This window comes from Camelina sativa, chromosome 6 (assembly GCF_030686135.1).
Source record: "Camelina sativa cultivar CO46 ecotype springtype chromosome 6, ASM3068613v1".
In the NCBI taxonomy this organism is placed as follows: domain Eukaryota; kingdom Viridiplantae; phylum Streptophyta; class Magnoliopsida; order Brassicales; family Brassicaceae; genus Camelina; species Camelina sativa.
Genome location: NC_141885.1, coordinates 22,521,389 through 22,538,255, shown reverse-complemented (window position 1 = coordinate 22,538,255; position 16,867 = coordinate 22,521,389). Strand labels below are relative to the sequence as shown.

Genomic DNA, 16,867 nt, shown 5'->3' with positions numbered 1-16,867 from the left:
ATAAGAAATTTTAGAGTCTATTACGAATATATCCAAAACCAGGTTTAGTCTTAAAGAAGAGATACGTGTCTTCTTTTTTGTGGTTGTCATAACATCATTTTGTGTATACACTATATAACATATGTTATTTTAAGTGCAATCCGAAAAAATAATAGAATTTGTTTAATTAAGGACCCTAGGTAGAGGATCGATATAAATATATAAGGTTAAAGTCTTAAGTGCATTTACACCTCTCGCGCACCTTCACCTCAAGTATACACTGTTACTTTATGAACTAGTTTTAGTGTCATGTTCTAACAATAGTCTTTGGCATCGAGTCATACGGTTTTGTGGGGTCCTCTACCCTCCGATCCTTCTTAAATTGCACACTTCTCCCTTGTTTTTGTGAGAAGAAGCCAATCACTTAAACATACTCTTTTAAGGGTTTAAAGGCTTAAGGTTTAAGATCCTCACTAAACACACAAAGTTTTCAATGATGGTGACTCGTGGTTGTTCAATCACGGTTTTGTCTCGCTTTCTTATAGTTCTCCTGGTGATACAACTACACTTTGAGTGTACAACGGCAGCTCGACACGCACCGGTTGTTTCCTGGTCACCACCTGAGCCGCCTAAGGATGATTTTGTGTGGTACCACAAGATCAACCGCTTCAAGAACATAGAACAAGACGCATTCCGACCAACCCACCAAGGCCCCAGTCAAGGTATCGGACACAAGAACCCTCCAGGTGCTTCTTAAAATACCAGTTGGTTACTCCTTTATCGCGCAGCGTTCGTCTGTTTTTCGATCTCTGTTGTGTGTTGTCTTTACGTTGGTTAAAAGAAAAGAAAAGGAAAAAAAGAAGAAGGGAAGAAGTTGCATAACAGTTTTTTGAGGAGAGGACATAAACGTGAATCGATCAAGAAGATGAGTTAAGATTTGTTTTTTTTCTTCTCCAGAATGATACTTACGAAAGGACATGAAGAGATCTCTTGGATTGCTTATAGTTTTTTTTTTTTTTTTTTTTTTCGTATTTGTGTTTTTTTGTTAAACGTTGAAACTGAGATGTTCATTCTTTTTTATTAGATGTAGTTTTTCTCTCGGTTAAAAATAAAGTTAATGAGTGATGGCAAAATCTTTTAAAATTTATCAAAAATCAGTTTTATTTAATTTTTTTGTTATTGCTAAAAAATAATGAAAAATAAAAATATGAATATTTTCGATCATACATAAAAAAAAAATTAAAAGTTTCATTGGGTAGGTAATCCATTTGATCATTTATTTTTTATAGTGCATCTTTATTTTATTCGTTTAATTTAGAACTAAGAATTTTATTTGTCATAGACCCTAGTTATAAACGTTAAGTTTGAAGATGTTTATTTTCCAAAAAAAAGAAAAATGTCCAAAGATGTTTTCACGGAGAATTGAATCAATGAGGTTGTTTTCTAGCTTAGATATCAGAAGAAAAAAAATGGTTACATACAAAAAGGATCCGTTTTGAGTAAAATACTTTTTCATGTATTGTCTTTCATTAATTAATTACGTTTTGAATAAAATTAATAAAATCTGATAAGTTTAACCTTGTTGTATCATCAATATCCCCAAGTAGCTGTATATTTGATCGAATATTATAGTTAAAAGAAGGTGTCTTAAAAAGAATTATTAGGAGAACATCCCCAATATATTAATAGAGAAGCATTCTTTTGAAAAAGCTGATGTGTCGTCGCCAGAGAGCTCGAGACACATTTAGCAGAAAATCCCTTAAATTTTCTACTTAATTACATCAATATGCCATTATATTTAAATTAAAACAATTAACTGAATAATAATTAGATATGTCATCATTTTTCACACAAATTTAAAGATCACATATTAAACTAATTAAATAATTACATACTATTTTAAGTTAAAATTTCACTAAAAATTACTTACAAATATACAAGTCAAAGTTATATTATTTTTAAGAAATAACTTAAATAGGCTATAAAAAACATATAAAGTTAATAAAAATAAAGAACATATAACTTATTAAATATATAACTTCTTAACAAAATCATATAAAAAATGTTATTTTATGTTAGTATTATTACCATAATAATTTAAATAACAAGCTTCTAATAATTATTATAATTGATATAAAAATAAAAATATATTACCCCTGAATTATCTCCAACTCATTAAAGGAAACTTAATTCTCAATAAATATAGATTTATATATATTCATAAATAAATATAAAAATAACAACAAATTAGGAGATATCATGATGTCTGATTATTTATATATATCTAAGTATCTAAACTAATTAACCTCAACATTTAGTGAGATTATTCATTCAAAAATGGAAATATTGATAACTGAATACGAATATTTTCATAAATTGTAACATTTTATAAATACTTTCTTTACCACGTTTACATGATTCACGGGTGAAATGTATTCTTACACATTTAAAGATTTCACGGGTAAAACATATTTTTTACACGAAAAAACGCAGTTTTGAATAAATAAATAAAAAACTTCATTTACATATTATGTTTGATACAAACAAATATTGGTTATAGAATAATAATTTTACTTATAATCATTTCTTTAATTTGATTTATGCTGCATAGTGCGGGTTGTTACATAGTGTTTTATTATAAAAGATAATATTCTCGACAAAATTGAGCTGTTTCCTCTATAAATATAGCTAGTGTTCGTGTAAGATGTTTGGTAGATACTTGTATAAACCATAATATCATGGCTACGTACAACGAAGCATATATATAAATATAAAATAATACATAAATGCGAATGTACCATCAATCTACAAAAAAAAACAAAAGAAGGAGAGGAAAAAAACTAGTCGTCCGCTCAATTTATAAATAAACACCAACTTTGTCGTCCCTTCACCCTTGACATTTAAAATGCCAACTTCTTTAGTACCATTTGTAAGTACCTTGTGTCAAATACAAGGAAATAGAAAATATAATTTTAGAGTTAAAAAAGAAGAAAAGATATTTTAGATTAACGATCGTGGACACGTTAGTGACCTAACGCTTTTTTCTTTGAAGTTGGATTTAGGAAAAGGAGTAGTAATGATGTGATACAAAAATGGAACTTGTACTAGGTTATAACAAGTTGGTGCGAAGCTTTATAATATTCTGATCAGCAGTAAAACAACTATATATATATTCATATAATACTCAACAGGTCTATCAATCAACACATTAAGATTCCGACTAACTTTTCTTAGGTTAAATATTCGAGTTGTAAAAAGATAATTAGTATGGCTTTTGCGTTGGTTCTTTATTATATGAGACATGTGGGGGGTGTGTTTTCGGCTTTTCTATGGAAGAGAGACTATATTATAAATATTAAAGAACCACAAAATAATTAGAAAGCGGGGCGTGCGAATTGAACACGGATTTGAACAAATTTGTATTATTTATATAATAAAATCACACAAAATTTTAAACTAAATACGCTGTTAAACCTAATGTTGGGATTGAAAATTTCCTATTAGTATAATAATGTTCTTTTTTTTTTTATCTAAGTAAGCTGTATGGATTTGAGTTAGACTTAACTTGTATATATTAGACTAATATTTTGTAATCTTTTGATAGGAGACGTTAGTTTATATCTGAGCATCTAAACTTTTGTATTACAAACAATAATTATTGTTATCAGAAACTGTTAAGATTAACCAATTTAAATGTAGGTTTCGTTTTGACTTTTGACGGTGAAAGACTGAAAGTTATAAGAGGTATTGTTCAAGACTAGTAATCTTTATTCTTATACCGCTCATAATTTGGCTAAGTGGTCTCGACGGCCAGAGAAATCCTATCGAAGTGTATACCGTAGGAGGTTCTCCTTTTCAGTTTTCATGGGTTTTAGTAATTGGGCTATGTGGGCTCTGTTTATTGAGGCCTTGTTTAGTATTTTTAATTGTATCATTAGTCAATATCAAAAACTTGGAAACACATACCCGTCGGAAGAAGCTTTCCCCTAACTAATCAACTTCAGTTTGGATTATCCGAACATTGCAAGAACTCGCCTATCAGTTCGGATTTATTATCTACAAATTAGCTTTTGAACAAATTATATATCGACAACACATCGTTTCCTGAAAAAATAACGAGAGTTGACATGTTCGGACATCGTGGGATTGAGGAAACTAGAAAACAAAGTCAAAGCAAAACTAACTAGAGAGGGCCATTACATTAACCCATTAAAGAGATCTCTGTCTTTTTGTCTTTGCGTATTTTAATTTTTGTTATCCCAAATTCATTCATATAAAATTTACTTAGCTAGATTACAAATTATGATACAAAATATTACTACCTGAATTCTCTATAATTCATATCTTATCTTTTTTTTTTTTTTTAAAGTTATAAATATTAAAATTTTCCACTTGTGATTCCAATTATGGCTTTAATTAATGGTTTGATCACAGCAAGAAAACACTTTTACAAACTTTTTGCTAACGAAACAAAATTATAAATGGTTTTAAAAATGCCACTATTTTGCATTATATACTCTGGGGAATCAAAATCATCAATTGATGAATTTAATAAAGGGACAAATTAATAATGTAACCCAAAAATAATTTAATAAAATTTTCAAATTTTTTTTTTATAATTTCTGATTATGGGAAGACGCTGAAAACGAAGTTGACCAGACCTACCAAACGATCGAATCAATCGAACAAGAGGAGGAAGAAGAAGAAGAAGAAGAAGAAAACGAAGACGAAGAAGACAAACCCCCCCCCCCCCCCCCCCCCAATAAACACAGCCAAAGGATAAATCTTTTCTGTAATGGAGATTTGAGGAAGAAGAAGAAAGATTGAAATTGGAAAAATAATGGTGGAGGGTTGGCGAAATGGGTTTCGCGAAGCCACGAATTCGAAACCTCTGTTCTTGACGATCTACGCGACGGTGATCATCGGCGTTCTCGTCTCTTCTTTCTATGTCTTCTCAGCTATTTACTCTCCCACCAATGGCTCATCCTCCTTTCTCTCTTCTCCTCCTCTCTTCAGTAACCTCTCTCTCTCCTCTCTCACTCTCTGTGTGCATGTATTGTGTGTTTTGGTTTATCTCTGCTTTGCATTGTTTAAGAATTGGAATTTGCGGTCTGAGTTTGATTCTGTAAAAAGCTTATTGATGTCTAATTATTAGGTGTGATTTTGGTAGTTAGGTTCTTTAGTTCTGTCTGATTCTAATTCGAGCTCACCGTTGACCTTTTAAATCTCAGTATTCGTTTCAGGATCAGTTCTTTATTGTTTGATTACATTGGATTTGCTATATAACCTGAGATGGGTTGTGACTTTTTGATCACTTTTAGTTGATTTTTCATCTCTGCTTTTGAATCTGATTAAGTGATTAACCAATGTACTTGGATCTGCATTTGATTGCTCAAGGTGCCTGTTAAAGTTTTGGTTTTTCTTATGTCTAGTGTTACTTACTCTTCGACACTACATTTCAGTTCAATTGTATTAGGCTAGATGAGCTTGCTTGAGTATACATCAATCTCACTAAGCAGTAGAAGCTTAAATTTTTTTGGTTTTCACATTATGTACGATCTATTCATGAGTTTTCTTTGTAGCTGCTGGCCGGATTCACAGTCTTCCACAAGAAAATGTGACGTTGGAGTTACCAGTTGCACCACCACCACCACTACAAGCACTGCCACCGCCAGTTTTGGAGGAGGCTCAAGGCAAATCCTTGGGTAAAATTTGGGTGTCTCCTCCTCGGGACAAGAAGATGCCACCTCTTGAAACCTTTAAACTGACGAAAGAATTGTTTGGGGAAAGGGCGAAGGACAATGTCATAATAGTGACCTTTGGGAACTATGCTTTCATGGATTTCATCTTGACTTGGGTTAAACACTTGACTGATTTAGATCTCTCCAATATTCTAATTGGTAAGTTTTCACTTCTAATATCTATTGTCTTATTGTCCATTTCTCTGTCTTTCTGTAAGTGAAGTAACTTTATTGGACGGCGCTTTATAGGTGCAATGGATACTAAGTTATTAGAGGCTTTGTACTGGAAAGGCGTGCCGGTCTTTGACATGGGAAGCCATATGAGCACAGTGGATGTTGGGTGGGGTTCTCCAACATTTCACAAAATGGGAAGAGAAAAAGTTATTCTCATAGATTCTGTCTTGCCTTATGGTTACGAGCTACTAATGTGTGACACTGACATGGTGTGGCTTAAGGTACTAATACAGAACACTAGTTAACGCTGTTATTCGTCTTGTTATCTTCCTTTATAGAATTTATTCACATAATATCCATGTGACAGGATCCTATGCCTTATTTGGCTCGATACCCGGATGCTGATGTTTTGACATCAAGCGATCAAGTTGTGCCTACTGTCATAGATGACAGTTTGGACATATGGCAACAAGGTAGATTTTAGCTAAAGATATGCATTTCCCTATTTTCCCATCTAAAGTCCTTTATCATTCTGAAAAAGCAGTTAATTTGTTACATGGCTACTACTAACAGTCTTCTCAACCGTTCTTTGTCTTGGACTTTGAAAGTTGGTGCTGCCTACAACATAGGAATTTTCCATTGGCGGCCAACAGAATCTGCTAAAAAGTTGGCAAAAGAATGGAAAGAAATCCTCTTAGCAGACGATAAGGTTTGGGATCAAAATGGGTTCAATGAGATTGTCAGGAGGCAGCTAGGTCCATCTGTGGATGGGGATAGTGGACTTTTCTATGCTTATGATGGAAATCTCAAGGTTGGAATTTTGCCCGCTAGCATATTCTGCAGTGGCCATACTTATTTTGTTCAGGTACCTTTCTACATGATTCCTATTTTTGCGGTTCTTTTGTGTTCAACAATGGCCTATTAGGTACCTTCGGTTTTCTGTGGCAGGCTATGTATCAACAGCTCAGGCTAGAACCATACGCTTTGCATACAACATTCCAGTATGCAGGTACTGAAGGAAAACGTCACAGGCTTCGAGAGGGAATGGTTTTCTATGACCCACCAGAATATTACGATTCACCAAGTAAAATTATTTTTGTTCAAATTATCTATTCCAAAGATGGGAAAAGCCAAAATCAATATTGTAATCTCCAACACAACGCAGGAGGTTTCATGGCGTTCAAACCATCTATTCCAAAGAGCTTGTTACTTGACGGGAAGCATACCATTGAATCACATTTTATCCTTGTTAATCACCAAGTAACGTCTACTAAACTACCATGGTCCCTTAGAACTATATATCAACTTGACCACCTTTCTAATTTACACCCATCTTTGGTCCATTTTACAGATGAAACAGATCAGATCAGCTCTAGCCATTGCGTCTCTTCTTAATCGTACACTGGTGAGTCTACTCAACAGCTTATATGCATATTTCCTAGAGATAATGATTCAGTTTTTACTTAGAACTGGTTGGTTTCTACAATGTTTTCAGGTGATGCCACCAATATGGTGCAGGTTAGATAGGCTTTGGTTTGGGCATCCTGGTACACTTCAGGGATCTATGACACGGCAACCTTTCATCTGCCCTCTTGATCATGTATTTGAGGTAGTGTTTGTAATAATGTTGAAGCATGTTTTCTCAGCAAGTGTCTCATAATAGTACACCCTGATGGATTTCAATTACAGGTCAATATCATGCTTAAGGAGCTTCCGGAGGATGAGTTTGGCCCTGGGATTGGTATCAGAGAGTATTCTTTTCTAGATAACCCTGCATTGCCGAAACAAGTAATTTAAGCTGCGGAAAAATGGTTGTTTTCTAATTATTCGTTTCAGAAGAATCTCCTCAGAAATTAAATTATTTTTCAGGTAAAAGAGTCATGGCTTGATGTTCAGCTTTGTCAAGAAGGAAAAGATGAATGTGAGGCTTCAAATAAGACAAGCCCCTCTCGAGTTCTTAAGTTCCCAAAGCGGAGCAATGAAGATACGGTAACTAAGATTTCTTTAGCTACCTATCACTCTTAAATAATATATATGTCAAAGTAATCTACGGCTTGGCCTAATCACTTTGTTTCGTGCCACCTGCAGTTCAAGGCAATATTCTCATTCTTCGACGATGTCAAAGTGATCAAGTTTTCTTCAGTTGAAGATGCTTTCGCTGGATTCTCCGACAAGGTAAGTAGATCTTTGGAACCGTGAGACAAATTTATACATGTTGAGAGACAATATGTAAAATCTGATCTGACCTAATCTGGTTTTGTGCGCAGGAGCGAGAAGAGAAGTTCAGAAAACGGGTAAAGAGATATGTGGGAATATGGTGTTGTGAGGAGAACAAAACTCCGGGACACATATACTACGATATGTATTGGGACGAGAAACCTGGTTGGAAACCGGTTCCTCCACAGACACCAGAAGAAGATCATCCTCCTCTATGATAACATAACCGGCAAGAAGCTTACATGTTTCCTTGAGTCACAAGGAGACTTTAGGGAGTTATTTTCTTTCTTTTTTACGGCCAGCCTTCTATCCTACAACTGTGAAACTGTCTCTTTCTTATCTTTGTCTTTTTACTCAAATGTATCATGATGTTATAACAATAGATTTGGACACAAAGGAAATTGTCATTTTTTTTTATATATATAAAATTTCTCTGTAGATTTATGTCATATAATTGGTCAATTTTGTGATCAATTTCGAAGTTGTTACAGTACAGACACAAGTTTTAAAGACACAAAACCATAAACTAAACTGACCTTGGATCATCATCAATCGATACATAAATGTCTCAGACAGATGGGAACTGAGTAGGTAGTCTATATAAATAACCAATAGAAATCACCAACAAGAAGATACCAACAACAAAAAAAAGGAGAACCGTTTCTTGGATGATAATAGGAATAGAAGAAGCTAAACAGTCTTATAATAAGGATAAATGACAATAAGAGAGAAATCAACGAGACTTGGGAAAATGTTGAGACAATTGCTTGGCAATCTCAAGGAACCCGACGGTGTCTTTCCCACTGAAGATGGTCTTCAGTTTCTCATCGCATAGAATCTCCCTCTTGTTCTCAGGATTCTAACATTAACAAATAAAAACAAATAATATTGTGTTTGAAAAATCATAAATCTCTCAAAATCAAAGATCAGAGGTAAGGCTAACACAACTTTTCATATACATCATTGCCCAAAACCAATAGTGATTTCTTCACACAACAGGAAGTAGGACATACATATAGCTTAAAAAGTTTTAGGCTTTGAAATGTTCACTGAGGAATCAAATCATAAGCAGGATAGTTTAAGCTGGATTCACAAAGATAAGCTTAATTAAAATGCTAATCACACAAAACCCTTGTTATACCATTCTGAGTTTCTTCAGGACAAGACAAATGCAAATCAAAGTTTCTAATGAATCCCTAAAAGGAAGCTCTCCTAGATCAATCAATTCCCCCAAAATCCAGAAGAACACACACAGAGAAGACTCATAAATTTCGAGGAAGAAAAAAAAAAAAAAAAAAAACCCCTAACCTGAAGATTATTAAGCTTGATGTATTCCCAGATTTTCTTGACGGCGGTTGTACGGGAGACTTCGTTTTCTCCGATAAACAGAGCGAGCGGCTGAGAAATGGGAACAGCCTTCTGAATGCCAGTAATTTGTTTACGACTGCTTTCAACAACGCCGGAGGAAGAAGCGGCTTTCGCCATCAGTACCCTGCAAGCTCCAATAACCCTCGAAACTGTCGCCATTTTCTTCTTCTTCTTCTTCTTCTTTATTACACTGTGTTTTTGAATTTGGGAAGGGAGGTCTCTCTCTCTCTCTCTGTCTAAAACCCTAGATCAAACCCAGACTTTGAAAATGTAAGCGTTTCAGTCTCTCTCTCTCTCTCCCTGACTCCGACTCTGCCCTTTTGATGGTTTAATGGGCTTTGGATCTTCTTATTTTGGGCCTTTCAAACCAATATTATGGGCCTATTTTGGAAATTTTTCTAGTAGTAGTAGGTACCCAAATCCGTTAATGTTAAAAATATCTCATCTTTAGTTTTTTAGGTGGACATATCTATAATTGAGATGTTGGAGGATAGTTTGACCAGAATTCCTAGCTGATTAATTATCAATATAGTTCAGTTAACTTGTGATTAGCCAGTTCATGATTTGGATTGTAAGGCAAAACCCCATTTGGACCGTATAGTCTCAAAATCTTTTGATAATAGGGATTAATTAATTCGAATACAAATCACGCAGTTCATGATTTACATACGATACACTTTAAAGATCTACAAAATTAAATTGATTAAGATGTAAATTATCACCTAAAAACCCTTTTAAAATTTAATTTGATCATGTTAATTCAGCTATTAAGCATTTGGAACCGATTAAAAGATTGCAAATTATCCCCAACAAGAACAAATTCAAATATTTGACACACATGATTCTTCTCCTCTCTAACTAAAAACGCTTTTAATAAAGAGACCAAAGGCAAGAAAAAACGAACAAAGAAAAAAACGTTATTGATGATGCGACCGTAGTACCCGACCCGTTTAAAACTATAGTTAGCCAATCAAAAACCGCCACGTAGCCTACTTCCTGCACACGTAAGTAAAGATGAAAAACAAATCTCTCACTCTCTCTCTCTCTGCTTTGAGGTCCGTCACCGGCAAACACCAAATGGGTCCCCGTTGCCGTCTATTCTCGAGACCATATTTCATCGTTTACTCAAAGAAAAATAAAAAATAAAGTGTATCTTCCGTCAACTCACGTCGTAACGCCGTTAATATCTTTTTCTTCTGTTTTTGTTGTTGTTTTCCTCAAACATATTAGTATAAATAACTCACGGCCAAAGTCCTCCAAATGTCTTCTCCCTTTCTCTCCGTCATCCTTCTCTTTTAAATCATAACCCGAACCTCCGTGTAACATCTACACCTGGTCACCCGGTTACTTATATTTTTGTTTCTCTATACTCGTATTTTAAAATCCTCTCTTGACGAAGACGATATTGTTGCTGTTTGAGTTTGATTCCGGTCCAAGAAGACGTTGTGATACAGGTACGACTCAGAACAAATTCCTTCGTTTCTTTCTTAGCTGGTCGTCACTTAGTTTCAAACCTTTATATATCAAACTTTTTTTTTGGTTCATTTCTGAATTTATTTTCGCTGATTGAACTGTTGCATTCTACTTCATTCATTACATCTTTGATTGATTGTTTTAAATCGTGGTTCTTCTGATTAGTGGCAAACAAACACATTACCCCAAATCTTTATCCATTTTTCCTGACCACCAGATCAACTCCTAGGCAAAAGGAGAATTTTCAGTCTTCTTTCTTTTTCTTGGAAAATCTTCATTTTCTTTCATATCAAAGTTTCTCTGGTCTTGACTACTGTTTTTTGCTACTTTACTTTTGCTTTCTTTTTTTTTTTAACTCGACAAAAAAGAAAAAAAAAAAAAAAAGAGAAGAAACTGTGTGTTTTCTTTCTTTTCTCCAATAAAAATTTAAAAAAAAAAACAAAAAAAAAGGCGATTCAGAAATAATCAATTACGTTTTTCGTCCTTTTGCTTCCCAGCATTTACTCTGATTACTACTCTGACCCTGTAACGCTGCTGCTAAATCTCTGCAGCCTTGATGGGCTATATAAGGAAATAATTACTCAACCCTCAGCTCAGACATACACACGCTTTTAACCCTATAGACATTTTTTTTTTGGGTAGGATTTAACCCTATAGACATATCCATTACAAAGGTATCATAAACTCACCCCATACTTCCCCATTCAATGTAATACCTGAGATTTTTTTTTTATTTATCAATTCTGTTTTTTAGTTGAGAAAACATTTAATATTTTTACATACTTTGAATTCGATTCATTTCTTCGACATGCATTAAGATTTGGTCCATCATCATCACTTGAACCCAACTCTTTCTTTCTTTGTTTTAGCTCTCTTTTTTTTTTTCATACACGTGACCGTTAAAGATTCCATTTTGTTGCAAAGTTCTTTTCTTTACTTCTGGCTTGTAATAAATTCGAGTGTGTCTTCTTAATATATTTTTTTTTCAGTATTTTGGAGACGAGCTAGTGATGAGAAGAAAACACATATTGTTTGTTTTTTAGCTTTTATATAGAATTGCATAATGCTCTCTAAATATTTATATGATTATTATCCAATATTTAAATGTCAGAAACTTCGGCTTGCCGGAGGAATAATATAAATATTCTTTGAAACTTTTGATTTATGTGTTGTGTGTGTGACGAGGAGATGGGGTCTTTTACTTGGGTATTGCTGCACAACAAAGCATTTACACACTCAGTTTGGCTTCTCTATTCAGACCACTTTCTATATAATTATATATTTCTTTTCTTTTTTTAAAATATCATCGCTTGTCTCTATCATGATCATATATCATCAGATAGATATTATTATTATTATTCGAAAGACTATAATTTGATCTATTCAGGTGCCTCGACAATCGTTTGAGATTGTTTTTTTTTTCTTTTCTTTTCTTTCTCTGTGGTCCTCTCCTCTCTGATCCCCAGGTTAATCTTTGAACACTTTTGTCTTTATCAAGATATTGCCCCTAATTATGAACCTTCATAGCGTGGCTTTTTTAATTACACTATAAAAAAACTTGTATCTCTCTCCACTTTGTTTCGTGAGTTCCTTAATTTCTTGAAATGTTGACATAAAATATGATTCTTTAATCTGTATGTGTTTATATATACAATTTATTCTTTAATATATATACTACTTGTTTCAGGAAGAGAAGACGATCATTTGTTCAAAATGTTTATTTATTGGGTTTTTACTAACTTTTTATTAGTTGGGTTGCTTATCTAATGCTAGAATTAATTAAGCTCTAGCAATCTAGCACCACTTACCATTTTTGTTTCGTTTAGATATCTATCTTTATTTATGAATGGTGAGTAGTGGTTGGTTTGGTTGTGATGTTTAATACCAGTGTGTTTATGGTTATTAATATAGGGGTGTTCAAAAGGCAGAGAGCATAAAAAAGAGTGCAAAGATGTTTACTTGCATAAATTGTACGAAAATGGCAGACAGAGGTGAGGATGAAGAAGACGAAGCGCGTGGGAGCACCACTCCCAACACTAAAGAAGCCGTTAAAAGCCTAACTACACAGGTCTCTTTCTCTCCCTAAAGATCAATTCTTTCCTTGTTTCATTCCTTACCCTCTTTTTGTTTTTCACTTTATTTTGTTGCTTTTTTTTTCTTTTCCTAAATGCCTTGGTCATGAAACAAACAAAACCCACAGAACCCAAAATTGAGAAAAATGGCCCTTTAACAACTGTTTTAACAATTGTGGTGAAAAGAAATTATATAAACAGTTTTTTTTTTGTATGATAAAAGTTTTGAAATCTGGCTATCAAGTACAAAAGTAATAGAGAGGTTACTGTAGTTAAGGCTGCATGCAGGTTACAAACAAAATTCGGATCTTTTAGAAAAGATCTTACGGGTGGTGATGCAACATCACTTCCCTCCTTGGAATCTCTTACAAATCTATCTTTAATAGGTTATGTCAGTGTTTTTTTTCTTTCCCTCCCCTCTATGTGACTAGACATTAACTGGAGCAACAATTAGTACAAATAATTAAAACCTTCAAAATTATGTTTCACGTTGAATTTTAGGATTACTAGTGGCTGATGATATGTGTGTGGATATTATTTCATTAAGGTTAAAAAGGCTAATGGGAGTCACGCCTTGTTGAACATGTTTTTTGCTTGTTATTGAAGATTGATCTATATATACTTTCCTAGAATAAGTCCCTAGTGGATTCTTATTTAGACATGAGAAAAGAAGAATTTTGTGGTGGGGCAAGTATATATATGTATATAGTAAATCAAAAGAAGCAAAAAAAGAAGTTATGATTATGTTCTATTCACGGAGAAGACAGGATGAACTATATTTTATGTTTCAAATTATATCAGATCTTCTTCTAGCTTTATTGATGCTCTTTATGAATGATGATAGTAGACTCCTTTTTTCCTAGTTGGGATAAAAGAAAAATCATCCATTTCTTGACTCATTTTGTTTCATGGCAGAAGACTTTTATTACTTGCTTACTGTTTGTTACCTGTTCTGTCCAACATTATGCTGTCCAATGATCACCTAGTACTACGTTGTGTGTATAAGGTTATAATTCTGTCAGCTTTCTTTTGGCATGGATGCTCTATGCAGATTAAAGATATGGCGTCGAAATTCTCCGGTGCTCATAAACCAAGCAAGCCAACTCCGGGCTCCTCGAGTAGCAACTTGAGGAAAGAGCAGAGAAAGTTTCCGGATTTTGACACTGCATCAGAAAGTGTTCCATACCCTTATCCGGGTGGAAGCACTAGCTCCACTCCGGCTTGGGACTTACCAAGATCCTCCTACCATCAATCTGGACGGCCATTCACATCAATGTATGGTGGTGAACGTGAATCCATCTCTGCTCAGTCTTGTGATGTTGTACTAGAAGATGATGAGCCAAAGGAGTGGATGGCTCAAGTAGAGCCAGGTGTTCATATCACATTCGTCTCACTTCCCAGTGGAGGGAATGATCTCAAGCGGATACGTTTCAGGTACATGACATCCATAACATTTTCAAGAATAAGTTGTATTTGAGGACACACAATGATTTGATGTGAGATGAAGCTAACATTTTCTTTTATCTTTGTTGTAGCCGGGAGGTATTCGACAAGTGGCAGGCTCAGAGATGGTGGGGTGAGAACTATGACAGAATAGTTGAGCTTTACAATGTTCAAAGATTTAACCGACAAGCCCTTCAAACCCCTGGTAGATCCGAAGACCAGGTAATTAGATCATCACTGATCTTTACATTACAACTTAAGAGAAGGTTTATTTATGAGTAAATCATCTTATCTTTCAACTTGTGCTTGTTTTCTTCTTTCAGTCGCAGAGAGATTCAACTTACACAAGGATAGACTCAGCAAGAGAAAGCAGAGACTGGACACAAAGAGACAACAACTTCAGACCACCAGGAGGCAGTGTGCCACATCACTTTTATGGACCACCAATGGACGCAGCACGAATCACCACCTCATCGAGGGACGAACCGCCTTCCATGAGTAATGCTAGTGAAATGCAAGCTGAGTGGGTTGAAGAGGACGAGCCTGGCGTCTATATTACCATCAGACAGTTACCAGATGGAACCAGAGAGTTACGCCGCGTCAGATTCAGGTAAACCAAACTCTACCGATCATACGAAAATCTCTTTTTAGCTAGTTTACTCAAAACTAAATCGAACCGGGTGTTAATTGCAGTCGGGAACGGTTTGGTGAAGTGCATGCCAAGACATGGTGGGAGCAAAACAGAGACAGGATACAAACACAATACCTCTAAGAGGAAATCAAAAGAGACCAATATTTAATCTTCTTTAACACAACAAAAAAGGTATACACAAAATTCAGAGTTAATTTTGTTCATCTTCTGAAATTTGGAAGGAAATCAGAGTGGAAACTGAATCGACAAATTGAGTTTTTTTAGAGATTTGTAGTTCTAGCTGGTTCTCGGCGTTTTGATATATATAGCTATGTAATTTTCCTGACGATGACATGAGCTTTATATGTCTTTATTTATTTGTTCATTTTAGCCCATGCGTTTATTTTCAAATTTATTTGTTAGTAGCGCATAGTATCATGGGAATTTAACTGTCACATATTCTACTCGATATAACCTTCAAATGGAGTGGAAAAAGAAAAATAATACACTTGAGAAAACATATCAAAAGACTTTAATTGTAACGAACACACACGAAGTAGTTGCAAAACCCTCTTGAATCAAAAAGTCTAGTTCTGCTTCCGCTTCAAGCCTTTAAAACCAAGGGTCTGCTCATAATTTCTGTTAATTAACCAAATGGGATATGGAAATGTAATCGATACAGGAAAGGGAACTAGAAATTGAATGAAACTTGTGTGGCTTGTGATGCAAGCTACGGCATCTAGGGATGCTCTATGTTTGCTTAAGCTTGATGTTGTACGAAGTTCCAGTTGTGGAACTGGTGAGGGTGATGCTCTCAATCTATTGTAAGGAAGAAAAAAGATCGATCTTTGTTTCTTTAACAGAACAAAACAGATCTTGGAGACAATGCTTCCCTGCCATGCCATCCTGATCATAAAACAAGATTCATGCCAAGTGTAGCTTGAAACCAAATTTTGGCTTTTACGTAGAAAACAAAGCATCTTAGATTCAACTTTAGCTTTATTAAACGGAATCAGATTACAAAAGAGCAGAGAGAATGATGGTTGAGGTAAACCAATAAACGAACTGAGAAGTATCAACTGGAAGTAGAGAACACTACACAAGCAACTCTAAGCCTAATTTTATTATTTGTTAGCATCTAAAGATGATAAGAAGGAATCGTTATGAACATTAAGCTCAAGCACAAATCTTATATAACAGAACAAAAACCATTCAATTAAATTCGATTTCACAATTTTCTGGATCAACAAATAATTCGATTACACAACTTTGGATAAAAAGTTTAAAATCTATCAGTACTAGTAAATTTACCAAGTTAGATAAAAGGAAAATAAGTAAAAAAGGAAATGTAAAAGAAGAGGAAATTTTATATATACTAGGTTAGACCCGCGCTACGCCGCGAGATTAAGATTAGATTCTTATTTTATTTTTCTTATATTTTTTTATATTTTATTTTTTTTTTCAATTTCATAATTTAATATATGTTATTTAAAAAAGTTTCATAAATTTATGCTGTTTGAAATCAAATTTCATAAATTTTTGATAATTTCAATGGTGACTTTGTTTTTTTGTTATTATTAGATACTTGAATTTTTTTATTTCATAAAATTAGTTGTTGAATATATTTTAATTTTTTTACCCTAAAAATAACTTTAGAGATTTCAAACCCTTAGTCTCACTCACAAACCCTCAAATGTCTACATTGTAAATTTTCTTGATAGATTGTAGAACTTTAAGTTTAGCCACTTCAACATTTGTCTCCTTAATCA

At 34.1% G+C, this 16,867-nt stretch overlaps 4 protein-coding genes across 5 annotated transcripts; 3 read left to right on the top strand and 1 right to left on the bottom strand.

Annotated features, from left to right (window-relative positions):
• Positions 1 to 403: 403 nt before the first annotated feature.
• On the top strand, positions 404 to 948 carry LOC109133440 (precursor of CEP4). Its single transcript, XM_019246558.2, has one exon. The coding sequence runs from the start codon at positions 473 to 475 to the stop codon at positions 734 to 736; it is 264 nt and encodes an 87-aa protein (XP_019102103.1). The 5' UTR covers positions 404 to 472; the 3' UTR covers positions 737 to 948.
• A 3,219-nt stretch (positions 949 to 4,167) lies between these two features.
• On the top strand, positions 4,168 to 8,560 carry LOC104792321 (arabinosyltransferase XEG113). Its single transcript, XM_087454480.1, has 13 exons — positions 4,168 to 4,994; positions 5,562 to 5,879; positions 5,970 to 6,175; positions 6,262 to 6,367; positions 6,503 to 6,759; positions 6,843 to 6,978; positions 7,060 to 7,154; positions 7,246 to 7,299; positions 7,390 to 7,503; positions 7,584 to 7,682; positions 7,764 to 7,883; positions 7,983 to 8,069; positions 8,162 to 8,560. The coding sequence occupies exons 1-13, from the start codon at positions 4,820 to 4,822 to the stop codon at positions 8,327 to 8,329; spliced, it is 1,935 nt and encodes a 644-aa protein (XP_087310606.1). The 5' UTR covers positions 4,168 to 4,819; the 3' UTR covers positions 8,330 to 8,560.
• A 73-nt stretch (positions 8,561 to 8,633) lies between these two features.
• On the bottom strand, positions 8,634 to 9,781 carry LOC104792320 (upstream activation factor subunit UAF30). Its single transcript, XM_010518438.3, has 2 exons — positions 9,420 to 9,781; positions 8,634 to 8,970 (listed from the first exon to the last, which is right to left on the bottom strand). Exons 1-2 carry the CDS (start codon positions 9,636 to 9,638, stop codon positions 8,845 to 8,847), a joined length of 345 nt encoding a protein of 114 aa, XP_010516740.1. The 5' UTR covers positions 9,639 to 9,781; the 3' UTR covers positions 8,634 to 8,844.
• A 752-nt stretch (positions 9,782 to 10,533) lies between these two features.
• LOC104792319 (protein Brevis radix-like 1) lies at positions 10,534 to 15,509 on the top strand. 2 transcript variants are annotated; one of them, XM_087454482.1, is made up of 6 exons: positions 10,534 to 10,933; positions 12,864 to 13,020; positions 14,076 to 14,458; positions 14,560 to 14,689; positions 14,791 to 15,077; positions 15,161 to 15,509. In XM_087454482.1, exons 2-6 carry the CDS (start codon positions 12,904 to 12,906, stop codon positions 15,237 to 15,239), a joined length of 996 nt encoding a protein of 331 aa, XP_087310608.1. In that variant the 5' UTR covers positions 10,534 to 10,933; positions 12,864 to 12,903; the 3' UTR covers positions 15,240 to 15,509. The 2 variants fall into 2 exon arrangements, with proteins under 2 accessions (XP_087310608.1, XP_087310607.1); XM_087454481.1 differs by lacking the exon at positions 10,534 to 10,933 and having other exon boundaries at positions 12,799 to 13,020.
• Positions 15,510 to 16,867: the final 1,358 nt, after the last annotated feature.